The sequence below is a fragment of the Rhinopithecus bieti genome, unplaced genomic scaffold (assembly GCF_001698545.2).
Source record: "Rhinopithecus bieti isolate Rb0 unplaced genomic scaffold, ASM169854v2 scaffold_19969, whole genome shotgun sequence".
Classification (NCBI taxonomy): Eukaryota; Metazoa; Chordata; class Mammalia; order Primates; family Cercopithecidae; genus Rhinopithecus; species Rhinopithecus bieti.
The window spans coordinates 983,616-1,000,262 of NW_016810434.1; the positions used below are offsets into that span (position 1 = coordinate 983,616).

General features: G+C 34.8%; 1 protein-coding gene across 2 annotated transcripts in view; it reads left to right on the forward strand.

The window, feature by feature from the left end:
* PTPN4 (protein tyrosine phosphatase non-receptor type 4) overlaps positions 1-16,647 on the forward strand; it is a 235,215-nt gene that overhangs the window by 156,952 nt on the left and 61,616 nt on the right. For both annotated transcript variants that reach the window (XM_017891972.1, XM_017891973.1), the window contains exons 11-12: positions 9,036-9,099; positions 13,933-14,105. In XM_017891972.1, the coding sequence (XP_017747461.1) occupies positions 9,036-9,099; positions 13,933-14,105 (237 nt within the window). The remainder of the gene's footprint in view (positions 1-9,035; positions 9,100-13,932; positions 14,106-16,647) is intronic.

Sequence of the window (16,647 nt, forward strand, 5' to 3'; positions counted from 1 at the left end):
AGCAGAACTAAATCAGCTAGAGACTGTAAAAATAATACAAAGGATCAACAAATTGAAGCTTCTATTTTTTGAAGTGATAAAAATCAACTAACAACAAAAAAAGAAAAAATTATCCAGGTGTGGTGGCACATGCCTGTAGTCCTAGGTACTCAGGCGACTGAGGCAGGAGGATCACTTGTGCTCAGAAGTTCATCCTGGGCGACAGTGTGAGACCTGCCTGAAAAAAAAAAGAAAAGACAGAAAAAACTACTGGCCAGTATTCCTAATGAACATAGATGCAAAATTCCTCAACAGAATACTAGCAAAGCAAATTCAATGATATGCGAAAAAGATACACTTTTCACGTATCTCCATGTGATCAAGCGGAGTTTATTTCCAGGATGCAAGGATAGTTTAACATACAAATATCAGTAAGTGAAATACTTTACATCAACAGATTGAAAACCAAAAACCATACAGTCATCTCAGGAGACACACAAAAAGCATTTGATAAAATTCAACATCCCTTCATGATAAAAAAAAAATTCGACAAATTAGATATAGGTGAAACATATCTTGACACAATCAAGGCCATAAATGACAGTTCCACCGCTAACATCATACAGAACAGGTCAAAGCTGAAAACTTTTCTTCTAAGAACTAAAAGAAGACAAGGACGCCCGTGCTGACCACTCTTATTCAACATAGTACTAGAAGTCCTAGCCAGAGCAGTCAAAAGAGAATGAAATAAAGGCCATCCATATGGGAAAACAGGAAGTCAAATTGTTTTTCTTTGCAGAAAACCTGGTCATAAAGAAAAGCCTAAAGACTCCACTAAAAGTCTCTTAGAACTATTAAATGAATTCAGTTAAGTTGCAGGGAACATAATTAATGTACAAAAATCAGTTAGGTTTCTATACACCAATAATAGCTGGAAAAGAAATCAATAACGCAATCTCATTTACAATACCTACCAAATGTTATACTTAGGAATAAACTTAACCAAGGAGGTGAAATATCTCTACAACAAAAACTACAAAACACTGATGGAAAAAAATTGAAGAGAACAGAGAAAAAAGTAGAAAAACATCTCAGACTCATGAATTAGAAACATTAATATTGTGAAAATGACCACACTACCCAAAGCATTCTACAGATTCAATGCAATGTCTGTCAAAATACCAATGACATTCTTCACAGGCATAGAAAAGGCAATTCTAAAATTCATATGGGTGGGGAGCCAGGTGGCTCACACCTGTAATCCTAGCGCTTTTGGAGGCCAAGGCAGGAGGATTGCTTGAGGCCAGGCGTTTAATACCAGCCTACACAACATAGCAAGACCTGTCTCTATAAAAAATATTTTTTAAAATTAGCTGGGCATAGTGGCATGTATTTGTAGTCCTACCTACTCTGGAAGCTGAGGTGGGAGCCTCACTTGAGCCCAGCTCTTTAAGGTTGCAGTGCTATGATCATACCACTGCACTTCAGCCTGGATGGCAGAGTGAGACCTTGTTTCTACTAAGAAAAAAAAAATCATATGGAACCCTAAAAGATCCTGAATAGTGAAAACAATACTGAGTCGAGAATAAAGACGGAAGACATCAAATTACCCTGTGAAGCTGCAGTATTCACAACTGCATGGTACTGGTATTAAAATAGACACATACACCCAACAGAACAGAATAGAGAACACAGAAATAAATCCATGTATTTACAGCCAACTGAATTTTGACAACAGCACCTAGAACATATAGTAGGGAACAGACACCCTTTACCATAAATGGTACTGAGAAAACTGGGTATCTATTGCGGAAGAATGGAACCAGACCGTTATCTCACTATATACAAAAATCATCTCCAAATGGATTAGAGAGTTACATGTAAGACCTGAAACTATAAAACTGCTAAATGAACATAGAGGAAATGCTTCAGAATATTGATCTAGGCAAACATTTTATGGGTAGGTGTTTAAAAGTACGGGCAACAAAAACAGAAATAATCGAATGGGACTATCAAACTAAAAAGCTTTTACACAGCAAAGGAAACAATTGACAGAGTATAGAGACAACCTATAGAATTGGAGAAAATATTTGCAAATTGTACATCCAACAAGGGCCTGGTATCCAGAATAACCAGGAACCCAACAGCAAAAGCCAGCCTAATAATTCATTTTTTTAAATAAACATTTCTTAGAAACAAAGACATGCAAATGGTCCAATTGAAGGTTTGTGGCATCCCTGCATCAAACAACTCTGTTGGTGCCGTTTTTCCACCAGCATGTGCTCACATTGTGTCTTTGTGTCATATTTTGGTATTTCTCACAATAATTCAAAGTTTTTTTATTATATATGTTATGGTGTCAGTGATCTTTGATCTTAGTATTGTAATTGTTTTGGCATGCCACAAACCACATCCACATAAGACAGCAAACTTAAGTGATAGATACTGTATTAATATTGGTTCTTTCTGCCCCACTGACTGGCCGTTCCTATCTCTCTTCCTCTCCTTGGAACTCCCTGTTCACTGAGACACAACAATATAGAAATTAGACCAATTAATAACCCTTCAGTGGTCTGTAAGTGATCAAGTGCAAGGAGGAGTTGCACTTTTGTCACTTTCAATCAAAAATTAGAAATGATTAAGTTTAGTGAGGAAGGCATGTCAAAAACCAAGACAGACCAACAACTAGGCCTCTTGCACCAATTAGCCAAATTGTGAATGCAAAGGAAAAGTTCTTGAAGGAATTGAAAGTACTACTCCATTGAACATCCAAATGATAAAAAAGTGAAACATCCTTATTGTTGATATGAAGAATATTTTAGTGGTGTGGATACATGAAACCAGCCACAACATTCCCTTAAGCTTAATCCGGAGCAAGGCTCTAATTCTCTTTAATTATGTGAAGACTGAGAAGAGAGGTGAGAAAGCTGCAGAAGAACAATTTGAAGCTAGTGCAGGTTGGTTCATGAAGCTTAAGGAAAGAAGCCATCTTCATACATAAAAGTTCAAAGTGAAGCAGCAAGTTATACAGAATATCTAGCTATCTAGCTAAGTGACGAATGGCTACACTAAGCAACAGGTTTTCAGTGTAGATGAAACAGCCTTCTATTGAAAGAAGATGCCATCTAGAACTATCATAGATGAAGTTAATACCTGGCTTCAGTGTTTCAAAGGACTGACTGAGTCTCTTGTTACAGAATAAAGTTGAATCCAGTACTCATTTACCATTCTGTAAATGCTAGGTCCTAAATCTACCCTACTTGTGTTCTAGAAATGGAACGTCAAAGCCTGGATGACCACACATCTGTTTACAGCATAGCTTACTGAATATTTTAAGCCCATTGTTAAGTTGTACTGCTTAGAAAAAGATTCCTTTCTGAATATTACTGCCCATTGACAATCAATGCATCTTGCCACCCATGAGCTCTGTTAGAGATGGCAAGGAGGTTCATGTTTGCTGCCACAATATGAATTCTGTAGCTGATGGATCAAGGAGTAGTTTTGACTTTCAAGTCTTTTTTAAGAAACATATTTTGTAAGACTGTAGTGGCCATTGAGGATGATTTCTCTGATGGATCTGGGAAAAGTAGGTTGAAAACCTTTTGGAAAGGATTTACCATTCTAGATGCCATTGAGAACAGTCACGATTCATAGTAGAAGGTCAAAGTAACAACGTTAACCGGAATTTGGAAGAAATTGATTCCAACCCTCATAGATGACTTTGAGGGGCTTAAGACTTCAGTGGAGGAAGTAACTACAGGTGGGGTGGAAATAGCTAGAGAACTATTATTAGAAGTGGAGTCCGAAGATGAGGTAGGGGATGAATTGCTGCAATCTCATGATAAAACTTGAATAGATGAGGATTTGCTTCTTATGGATGAGCAAAGAAAGTGATTTTTTGAGATGGAATATACTATTGGTGAAGATGCTGTGAGCATTGTTTAAATGACAAAGCATATAGACTATTTCATGATAAAGCAGCAGCTGGGTCAAGAGGATTGACTGTTTTGAAAGTTCTATTGTAGGTAAATGCTATCAAATAGCATTTGGCAATGTGGTCTGCCAAGACCCTCCACTAACAAAAAGATTACAACTCCTGAGGGCTCAGATGATGATTAGAATTTTTTACGAATTACTCTGATTTTTTATTATACCAATTGTTTTCACTATGGTATATTGAACTCTATTTAATAGACTACAGTATAGTGTAAACATAGCTTCTATATCCACTGAGAAACTAAAAAATTGTGTGACTCACTTTATCACAGTATTCGCTTTATTGTGGTAGTCTGGAACTAAGCCCTAAGTATATCTAAAGTTTGGCCGTACCAATATCCAGAATGAAAGGGGATATCATTACAGACCCTACATACATTAAAAACATAATAAAATAATATTGTGAGCAGATTTGAATATTTGAATATTGATATGGTTTGGCTCTGTGTCCTGCCTCCCCACCCCACTGCCACTAATCTCACCTTGAATTGTAATCTCCGTAATCCCCATGTGTCAAGGGTGGGACCAGGTGGAGGTAATTGAATCATGGGGGCAATTTCCCCCTTTGTGTTCTCCTGATAATGAGTGAGTCTCATGAGATCTGATGGTTTTAAAAGCATCTGACATTTCCCCTGCTTGCACTTCTCCTTCCTGCTGCCTTATGAATAAAGTACCTTGCTTGTCCTTTGCCTTGTGCTATGAGTGTAAATTTCCTGAGGCCTCCCCAGCCATGCTGAACTGTGAGTCAATTAAACCTCTTTCCCCAATAGATTACCCAGTCCCAGGCATGTCTTTATTAGCAGTGTGAGAATGGACTAATACAAATATCATTAATAAATTTCACACTGTAGATTAAATTTGCAAATTCCTTGAAAGACAAACTAAACAATGATCTGAGAAGAAAAGACACTTGAATCAATCTGTATCAATTAAAGAAGTTGAAATTGTAATTAGAAACCTTTTGAACATTTGAACTCCAGGCCCCTTGTTGTGGATTCTGTCGAACATTTAAAGTAGAAGTAAGGCCAATTCTACATAAGCTCTTTTAGACAATAAAGAAGGAACATGTTTTATGTGATTATTACCTTGATGTTAAAACCAGGCTAAGACCTTACAAGGAAAGAAAACTGCAGTTACTCATGAACATAGATGCAAAAATACCTAATAAAAGTTTAGCAAATTCTATTGAGTAATATATAAAAATGACAATTCATCATGTTCAAATGGGGTTATTTTAAGAATGTAAGATTGCTTTAACATCTGAAAGTCAATCAGTATAATTAACCGTATTATAATAACATAGAAAAAACATTTGAGCATTTCAATAGATGGAGAAAAAGAATTTGACAAAATTGACTATGATAAAAAAATAAAGACATAGCTAACTATAAATAAGAGGCACTTTCCATTTTGATTAAGGACATCTACAAAACATCTGCTAATATTGTACAAAATGGTGACAGTCTTAATGCTTTTTATGTAAGATCAGGAAAATATATGCTTCGTGTCACTACTTCTCTTCAGCTTTGTACACCAGGTCCTTACCAGTATTTTAGAAAAGACAAAGGGAAAAAGAATAAAAGGCAAACAAATGGGGAAGAAAAAAGTATAATGGCTTTTCTTGTAGATAAGAATATGCATATAGCGATTGGCTGAAAATAAAGAGATAAAAAGGTGTACCATGCAAGTAGTAAGCATTAAGGAGACTAGAATGAGTGTATTATTATAATATATACAGTGGTCTAACCAGTCTAGAAAACTGTTCTGTAGTTTCTTAAAAAGTTAGAAATATATCTACCATATGACCTAGCTGTTTCACTCCTACCTAGTATTTGACCAACCGAAATTAAAGCGAATGTTCGTACAAAGACTTGCACACGTGTTCAAAGTGACTTTATTTGTAATAGCCAAAAACTAGAAACAACTTAAATATTCGTCATGAAGTGATGGCTATTTCCATCCATGTTGTGGTATATCCATAGAATGGAATGCTCCTCAGCAAAGTGGAGAAAATATTTAGTGAAAAACACAATGCAGATGAATCTCTAAATAATTAAGCAGAGTGACAGAAGACAGATGAAAAATACATACTCTATGCTTCGATTTATATAAATTCTAGAAAATTCATTCTGTAGGGACAAAAAGTTGGTCAGTGGTTATGTAGGCGGGATGGGTTGCTGTGTTGGAGTTCTAGAGGAGGATTACAGTGTGGCAGAAGGAATCTTTTGGAAATGATAGGTATGTTCACTATCTTGACTGTGATGATGGTTTGATAAGTACATACATATGTCACACTTACCAAAGTATATACTTTAAATATATTCATTTTGCATGTCAGTTATACATAATAAAATGCTTAAAAGGGAAAATGAAAAGATGCATTGGTGGTATAATGGTGAACCTAGCTGCCTTCCAAAACCATGTGAAAGTTAATCAGTAAAACAGTATAAAATAGTTATATGATATAAAATAGTTATATGATCTACTGGAATTGGCATTCCAGTAGAAACAAAACTTTGGACAAGTAGCAAAAAAATATTACAGTAGAGATAAATCCAAGTATGTTAGTTATTATCAAAACTGTAAATGTGTTGGATATTCATATTGAAAACATCAAACTGAATTTTTAAATAACTTTATTGATATAATCTACATACCATAAATTTGCCTATTAAAGTATACAATTTAGTGGTTTGTGGTATAGTTTCAGGGACAGCATCACCATAATCTAATTTTGAATCATTTATATTACCCCTAAAATATAACCTTGTAATTATTAGGAGTCATTCCCTGTTCCTTTCTCTGCTTTTTATTTGCCAGAAGTTTTAGACAATCACTAATCACTATCATAATATTTAATGAGATCATGTGCTATGTGGTCTTTTGTGATTGATTTTTTTCATTCATTTTTGAGGTTCATCCACATTGTAGTATGTATCCATTTTGCTTTCCCCTTTATTGCTGAATAATTTTCCATTTTATAGTTATACCGCATTTATATCACCAGTTTTTTCCGCTTTGGTGCTAGTAAGAATTATGTTGCTCTGAACATTTGTACAAGTTTTTGTGTGGGCATATGTTTTCATTTTTCTTGAGTGTATGTATCTAGGAGTGGAATACTTGGGTTTGCTAAACTATTTTCAAACATGGCTGCATCATTTTACGTTTTCACCAGCATTGCATGTGGGTTTAATTTCTCCAAATTCTCACCAGCACTTGTTATCTGTATTTTTTATTATAACCATTCTAGTGGGTATAAAGTAGTATCTCATTGTAGTTTTTATTTGCATTCCCCTGCTGGCTAATGATAATGAGTGTCTTTTCAAGTATGTATTATTGTTTCATATATTTTGGATTATTCAAACTGAATTTTTAAAAATCAGTCTGAGCCAGATGCAGTGGCATATACCTGTAGTCCCAGCTACTCAGGAGGCTGAGGCAGGAGGATCACTTGAGCCTAGGAGTTTGAGGCCAGGCTGGGCAACATAGCGAAACTGGGTCTGTAATAGGATACATTTTAAGATGACAAAGACAAACCTTAAACTGAAATGTAAAGTCAGTGTAAAAACTCTGATGTCATGTGAAAAATGCGTAGTATGTCTAATGATTTATTAACTACTGGAAGGGATTGTTCCAGTTAAAAAAAAATCAATCTTTATACTGTTTACAAGAGACATACCTAAAATGTTATACAAAATGACAGAAATATTGAAAAAGATAAACCAGGCATATAGTAGCCAAAAGAAAACGGTTATAGCTATATTACTGCTATATAAAATAGATACTGTTTGAAAGATTTTTAATTTGTACATTGGTAAATTTCTGAAAAAAACTTTGTAGAAAATACAAGTCACACAAAATACATCTATAAGAAAATAAAAGTTATATAAAATATACATTGTACCACAGAGAGCATTTAGTGAAAAGATTTTTATTCATTGATTGATACCTTCCTGGGAATTTTTGAAATTAAGGTGATTTGAAACGACCTAGGTTTCCTTTCTCTTGATCATTTAGAAATGAACAGTGTTTTTTGTTGTCTGACTTCTGAAATATCAGTCTGTCTTCGTAGGATTTCTTGAATTGAGGCACCTGGCTTTTTTTTTCCATAAATACAGTAAATATTTACTCTTTTTTTTTTTTTTTTTTTTTTGCTTCTGGAAATAATGCCCTCTCTCTATGACAGAATATTTTTCCCATGTTGTTATATCCCTGTCAAGTGAAAGCTCAGTATCCAAAAGTAAAATACAAAATGTTCAAATCAGAAGCCTAAACAAATCTCTTCTTCCCTACTCTGGACATGCATGCTTGAAGTTGACTCATGCATTTGCCTCTTCAAGTGATTAAAGTGTGAGAAGTTTATTCTTTGAGAATGCTGAGAGCTTCTTGGATAGATAGGGCCATAAGCCATGAAGATTCAGACTTAGAATTATCATTGAAATATTTACTTAGAAGATTGAGACAGGATCCTGAAGGACATTTTGCTCAGTAAGATCAAATCTCTTTAGTCTTATTACCTTTATGTCTTAAAGTTTAAAAACACTGTGTTTACTGTGTTACTAATTATATGGTTTGAATGAGGTAAAATGACTTGGCTTATACTGATTGTACTAATAAGGCTTTGGGAACTCTTACGGCATTATGTGGGTTGCGTTTCAGAAGAAAGGTGGTGTAGAAAGGTAAATTTTTTAAATTTAATGCTTTTTAAAATTTAAAGTGTTTTTAGGGTTGTTGCGTAACATAATTAAATCTTACATTTTTCCAAGGCTTGCTTATAACTTTGCAGAGAGTAAACAACTAAATTAGTGATATTTTTTGAAATTTTAATTTGTGACATCTGTTTTAAGTGTTTCTGTAGATACAAAATTTTCCTCAGTTGAACACAAATACTAATTATTTTTTCCATGAAGCACCAAAATCTTTCAATTCTTTATGTACTATGTGTATGTATATATGATAAAATGTTTAGGTATTACTAAATATACATGTAAAATATTTTTTGTAATTTAATATTTTTATCATTATGCAATACTTTGAATAATTTATTCTCTTTTGTCCAGGTTGAAGATTGTAAAAATTTCTTTTAAGTGCAAACAGTTTTTTATTCAACTTAGAAAAGAATTGGTGAGTACTGATTTAATAATTATTGATGTAAATGAAGCCTTTTAAGAAATACCCGTTCATGACAGAACTTTCCTATTAGTACAAGTGAAAGTGCAATTAATACTATGGATAACTGCCTGCTGAGGTAATGAATTCACTTGTTATAACAAAATGTACTTGTTTTTCCAATGTGTATGTGGTTCTCATTTAAAGTTCTTCTAGATATTCCTGTTGCTGTTTCTCGAGCTTAGAAACTGATTTCTCACACATGATGTTCATTGAAAACCTTGGGGTCCCTGTATGGAGGGCAGCAAATGAGCATTTCATATATCCCTTTTCCCCTAATAAATCTATAATACTTCCTTTCGTATATAAGTTCATTTCATTTTAGGGGAGCTGAGTGTTACAAGTTCATGAACTTATAACACATTGCCTCCCTTTGTTGGAGTGGTAATGGCTTTATATATTAAAAATAACAAATTGAGTTGTCATGGAAAGTACGGTGTTGGAAATAATTTCATCTTGTAAATGATTTTATCTGTTTCATTAAATCAAACTAACCTTATCCTTTGATTTACATTATTTCTTAGAAATCTGAGAAATCTTGGCAAATTATGCAGATTTCAAGATGATTGTATGTGTATGTGTGTAAAATGTATTTGAAACCTTAAAAATGTCTTTGGGGCTGTCCACAGTGGCTCAATCCTGTAATCCCAGCACTTTGAGAGGCTGAGGTGGGAGGATCACTTGAGACCAGAAGTTCCAGACCAGTCTTGGCAACATAGTGAGACACTGTCTCTACAAAAAAAAAAAAAGGAAAACAAAAATTAGCCAGGTGTGATGATGTGTGCCTCTAGTCCCAGCTACTCAGGAGGCTGAGGTGGGAGGATCTCTGGAGCCCAGGAATTCAAGGCTGCAATGAGCTGTCATCACACCACTGTACTCCAGTCTGGATAACATAGGAAGCCCCTATCTCCAAAAAAAAAAAAAAAAAAAAAAAAAAGCTTTTGGCTACAGTGGTGGCTTCTACCTGTTATCTCAGCTACTTGGAAGGCTGAGGTGGGAGGATAGGTTGAGCCCAGGAGTTCAAGGCTGCAATAAGCTATGGTTGTGCCACTGTACTGCAGAGTGGGCAACAGAGCAGGACACTACTGCCTCTTGAAAAATAAAGAAAGTCTTTGAATCAGCTCTGTTGTGTTGATCTACTAAGTGATTAAAAACTGTGGTTTATCATTTATGTTCGTAAAATATAGAGGGATTTTTTTCAAGAGAATTTTTATTGAAATAAAATATAATACCGAAAATGTGCATATTTTAAGTACACAACTTGATGAAGTGAACATATCCATATCAGCACCTCCAAGACATGTAGGATATGTACCTCCTTCTAATATGTAGAACTTTACCAGCACCCCAGATGCTTGAAATGTTGCTGCTGGAGCTGATGCCCACTTCCAGTCATTAAGCCTCCTGGAAGGTAAACATTACTCTCATTTGTATGACCATGGATTAATTTGCTTATATTTGAACTTTAAAAAATGAAATTATACAGTTGTTGTCTTTACTGTCTGCCTTCTTTCCCTTAACATTTTTTGTGAGATTCATGCATGTTGTTGCATATAACATTAGTTTGTTTCACTTACGTATGGTATTCCTCTAAATGACTATGCCATAAATTATTAATTCATTCTGCTGTTAATGGACAGCTTTGCCATTTCCAGGTTGGGGATATTATGACTCATGCTGCTAATGGAAATTCTTTTACATGTTTTAAAATTTAGCTGATTAAAATATAATACTGTTATCTGGAAACCAGAGGGCAAATATTTTACTTTAAGTAATCATAGATGGCACTGTAGAAGTCAACTTTTCTAATTTAACTTCTAATAATATCCCATCATAATACTATTGTTATTAATAATAGTTGTAATATCCAGGCTTTATTGAGAACTTACTATGTGCCTGGTAAAAGACCGGTCATTTTCATATCACTGAATCCTCACACTCATTTTCTGAAGTAGTGTACCAGTTAAAAGTGTGTTTACCAATAAGTGATAACAGCAACAATATCTAACTGACAATTGATTAAAGACAGTATACAGGGATCCTTTTGTAGTTCATAAGCATGATGATTAGATTTTCATGCTATTGGGTAAGATATGCCTTCCTCAGACTTTGTTACAGCATAGGCACCTTACAACCTGTCTGATAGGAGAAAAGAAAGTAAAGATGGTATACAGGCCAGGCACGGTGGCTCACGCCTGTAATCCCAGCACTGTGGGAGGCTAAGGTGGGTGGATTGCTTGAGGCCAGGAGTTCAAGACCAGCCTGGCTGATACGGCGAAACCCCATCTCTACTAAAATACAAAAAAATAGTTGGATGTGGTGGCACACACCTGTATTTGCCATTGCTTGGGAGGCTAAGGCACAAGAATCTCTTGAACCAGGAGGTGAAGGTTGCAGTGAGCCTATATCGCGCCACTGCACTCCAGCCTGGACAACAGAGCAAGACTCCATCTCAAAAGAAAAAGAAAAAAAGACAGTATACAGGCATACTCTGCAGAAGATGACCTTGTTAATGTCGTCTTTCTAAAACATCTCTTTGTTTTTAAATACCCAAACTTCATGCAGTATACTTATCTCTCAGTACAACTTTTTTTGTGTGTTGTTTAGAAATTGGGCTGGAAAAATTTTTGTTACATTTCAAATATAATGATAGAATATGGAAATTACTTACAGACTTTTTGAAAAGTATACCAAGTGTCAAAATGCGTGAATATGTGTGCATCTTAGATGCTGATAGTGAGAAGCATTAGTGCATCATGGTAGCTGAGACATTTTCTGTTACTTTGCATAATGTTTATGGCATATGGTAAAACATATAAACTATATATGTTAGTACAAACAAAACAACTATTAACCGTAATTAAGACTTAATTTTCTGGTAATCAAGAAGTGATGTTTTAAGCATATTTCCTTCTAATATGATAGTTTAATACTTTATGCATGGGCATTTTATTGTGTATTAGTCATGGGAAATATCTTAATGAACTTTTGATGGGCAAGAATTTCTTTAACCGGACATAGAAGGAAGCCTTCATGCTCTTAAAAGATTGATGATTTTGACTGTGTTAAAATTAATAACTCTGTTCATCAAAAGATATCACAAGAGAGTGAAACAGTATAGAACATTATGTAATACACACAAAATCCTTGGTTTTATATGCATCTTGGTAGAAATATATGCCAGTGAATTGAATAGACACTTCACAATTGAGGATATCCACGTGGCCATTAACATTGAACCTCAGTAATTATAAAGGAGGTTCAAAGTATAACCAAAATATGCTACCTCTACATACACAACAGAACAGTAAGGGGAAAGAGATTGATAAACCAGTAGTTCGTGAATATATGGCACATATGCTGCTGGTGGGAGGGAGTGTATATTGATCTACCCATTTTGGAAAACTGTTGGGCATTATCTACCAAAGCTGAGCATATGCGTACATCATATGACCCAGCAACAAAAATGTGCATATGTGTACACCAGAGAACATACAGGAATATGCATGGCTGCATTCTTATATCCCCAAACTAGAAATATCAAATGTCTGTGAACAGTAAAGTGGATAAGTTAACTATTAAATTCATTATAATAGAGTATTGTGGAAATGAGTGAATTGCTGCTTCACAAACTGTGAATTTATATCAGAAACATAATGCAGAACAAAAGCCAGACCTAAAGACACATATGTGTGATTCCATGTATGTACAATAAAGTTCAAAAACAAGCATGACTATTCTATGGTGATAAAGGCAGAAGAGTGATTAACTTTGGGAAGGTAATCTGGTAGAAAGGGGAGATAAAGGATACTTCTGCGGTGGTAGTAACGATCCATTTCTGGAACTGGGTAAAGATTAAATGGTTGTATTTATTGTGTGAAAATCAGAGCTGTGCAATTACGGGATGTGAATGTTGCTATATATGGTTTACTTTAATGAAATTATTTATTTAGAAATCTGTACCAGTGTTCAAGAAAATGGAAAATTATTTTAGTGCTAATTTTAAAATTTAAATTATGTAATAGTGTTCAGAGCTGCTGAATGTTCTTATTTACAATCTCGACAGTTATTTTAAATTAGGAATATTGTTAAAAGTTGTGATGATATATTTTAACTTTTAATTTATGGCCTAGAATTATATTTTGAAACAGAGTCATAGCTAATGTTGAAAACAGATACATATTGAAAGTTTGAGCTCATTTCTAACTATGATCTAAGGTAAAAGGTCCTAAGAGTTGTAATATGAATGAACAAGGCCAGCACGGGAGCTCATGATGTAATTCCAGCACTTTGTGAGGCCAAGGCAGGTAGATCACTTGAGGTCAGGAGTTCAAGACCAGCCTGGCCACCATGGTGAAAGCCCGTCTCTACTAAACATAGAAAAAGTTGGCTGGGTGTGGTGGTGCATGCCTTTAATTCCTGCTACTTGGGAGCCTGAGGCTCAAGAGTCACTTGAACCCATGAGGTGGAGGTTGCAGTGAGCCAAGATTGCACCACTCGCACTCTAGCCTGGGTGACAGAGTGAACTCGTTGCTCTCAAAAAAAAAAGGAGAAAACAAAAAAAGACCTGAATTAGGGTCCAGATTTTGCAGGCTTTCCATATACTTCATTGCCTTTTATATTGGATAAGCAAAAAAACCTAGATAAAAGATCCTGTAGATTCTATCTATATCATTAACAAGTTTGTGTTTAGAAGGCTAGAATAATTTGTCTGTCAAAAGTAAATTAAATGGAGCATTAGATCCTGACCTTTTTTTGGTATTCTCTGCATTTTGTCATTTATTACAGCATGAATCTAGAGAAACATTACTGGGATTTAATATGGTGAATTACAGAGCATGTAAAAATTTGTGGAAAGCATGTGTAGAACATCACACATTCTTCCGTTTGGACAGACCACTTCCACCTCAAAAGAATTTTTTTGCACATTATTTTACATTAGGTTCAAAATTCCGGTACTGGTAAGTATTGCTTCTGTGTTAAGGCTTTATTGTTGGGGTTTTTTCCTTTCTTGAAAATAAAGATGTAGTTTATGGAACCATACAGCCTTTGTTACACATACTTAACTGAGTCAAAATTCCCATGGATTGCAACCTCTGTATCAGTATCATTAAAAAGTTCTATCGGTTTTTGTGATATACTACAGGCTTGAGAAGCCAGTTCTGTTTTCGATATTTCCTGGTCATTATTTTCTGGAGTAAATTAACTACATTTACTTATTTACAATCAAGACAGATGACATAATTTCTATTGTGTCTTTATTAGATATTTACTTAAAAACTTTTCTTTGTTCTAAGACACCCAAGATATCTTCTGCTTAAAACTATATAATTATTGGTTTTTTAATTTAGAATTTAGCATATTTTTGGGTTGTCAAACCCTTTATTGTAAAGAGTTTAAAATAGTCACGAGGCAAATGTAAAGAGTTTAAAATAGTCACGAGGCAAAATCAGATTTAGTCATTGAACAGTAACCCCAGGTTCCATTTCCTAAAATTGTTTTATTCTTGATAGCTTTTATTTTTTCCTGAAGGCAACAGATCTTTGGGGAATAACTAAATCTGAAGAAGCTCTGATTAGTTTTACCTATGGAATTATTACAAGGCCCAAGAAAGCTAGTTTTTAAGTGGAACCTGGTAAGAATCATGTAGAAAGTTACTCATTATCTTTTAGTAAAACAAGTATTATTCATTCTTGTTGGTTTATGCTTCACAAAATAAGATTTTTCATCTTCGATAAATAAAACCCTTGTCCAGTCGCAGTGGCTCACACCTGTAATCCTAGCACTTTGGGAGGCCGAGACAGGTGGATCACCAGAGGTCAGGAGTTCAAGACCAGCCTGGCCAACATGGTGAAACCCTGTCTCTACCAAAAAAAAAAAATTAGCCGGGCATGGTGGCGGGCACTTGTAATCCCAGCTACTTGGGAGGCTAAGGCACGAGAATCGCTTGAACCCAGGAGGCAGAGGTTTCAGTGAGCCGACATCTTGCCATTGCACTCCAGCCTGAGTGACAGAGTGAGACTCCATCTCAAAAATAAAAATAAAATAAAATAAAAAAACCTTGACCGTTATGTGTTAAGATTAATTCATGTTATATGTTCATGAGAAAAATGTTTAGATGTTCCCAGAAAAGATTTAAATTGTAAACCTAAACATGTATAATTGCCTAATTTGTAATGTCAGTAAAAATAACAGTATGAAGCTTAGTACAGGATATGTCACTTAAAATGCATGACTCCAACCCCAGAAAAATTAGTAAAAGTGGCTCAAAAGTTCAGTAGTAACAAACAGAATTAGAATATTTTTAACCAAACAAAAGGCACAGTAATTTCCTAAGCGGTTTGCTGTCATGTTTAACTCCTTTTTTTGCCTTCCTGAAAGCAATTTTGAGCAAAGTAAGGTAACAGTACTTGCAAATTTAAAAGTAAATAGATGGAAGGAGAGAGTGTCAGATCTATAATGAAAGTCAAGGAAAAAGCAGAGAGGCTTACCTACTGTTAATAAATCTCAGCAGGGACAGAAGAAATCTCCACGGCTTTATGTGAAATGAGAACAGTACAAACCCTAAAGATACTATTTCAGTGAATTTAATTTCTGATTGATTACCAGGGTAGTAGTTATTCAAGGACTACTCTTACCCTCTGTTCAAATTCTCTTTTCTCCCCTTTGTCCTTGCGAATGTGACATAAACACATACCATTTAATTTAGATACAAAGAAATGAGTAGGACTAATAATCAGTCTTCAACTATAATTCAAGCAAGTCTCAGACAAGATGAGAAAAAAAGTCAAGGAAGTTACCCAAACCGTAACAAAGCAAACAAAGTTTACATATGGTGACTTCAAATACAAAACACAGTTGGAAAAACCTGTTTGGGAGGAAATCATCACTGAAACAGAAGGAAATTTGTACCATAAATATTAATAAAAGCAAGTTCAAGGACAGTCTGATTTAAAAAAAAAAAGATCAGCCGGGAGGGGAGCAACACCTACCATTCAGAAGGCTGTTACTGCCCTTGGGGAAGACTGGCCTAGTATTGACAAATTTTACGTGTTTTTCAACAAAACTGAGATTAAGGACTATTAAGTGGAATATGTACATTTTAGAAAGTTGAACAATTATTTTAACAGCTTTATTGAACTATAATTGACACATAAGCAGTCATATTCACAGTTTAAAATCTGATGTTAGTATGATGAATTACTTTGATTGCATTTCAAGTGTTAAGCCAGCCCTACATTCCTAGGATAAACCCCACTTGGCAATGATATCCTTTATATATATTGATTGATTCACTCTGCTAAATTTTGTTGAGGATTTTCGCATATGTGTTTATGAGGGATAGATCTCTGTAGTTTTCTTTCTTACGATATCATTTTCAGATTTTATCGTGTCAGGGTCAAATTGGCTTCATTGAATGTGTTGAGAAAGTTCCATTTTCTGGAAGAGGCTACATAATAATAATATTATTTCATTTTTAAATGTTTGATAGAATTTGCAAAT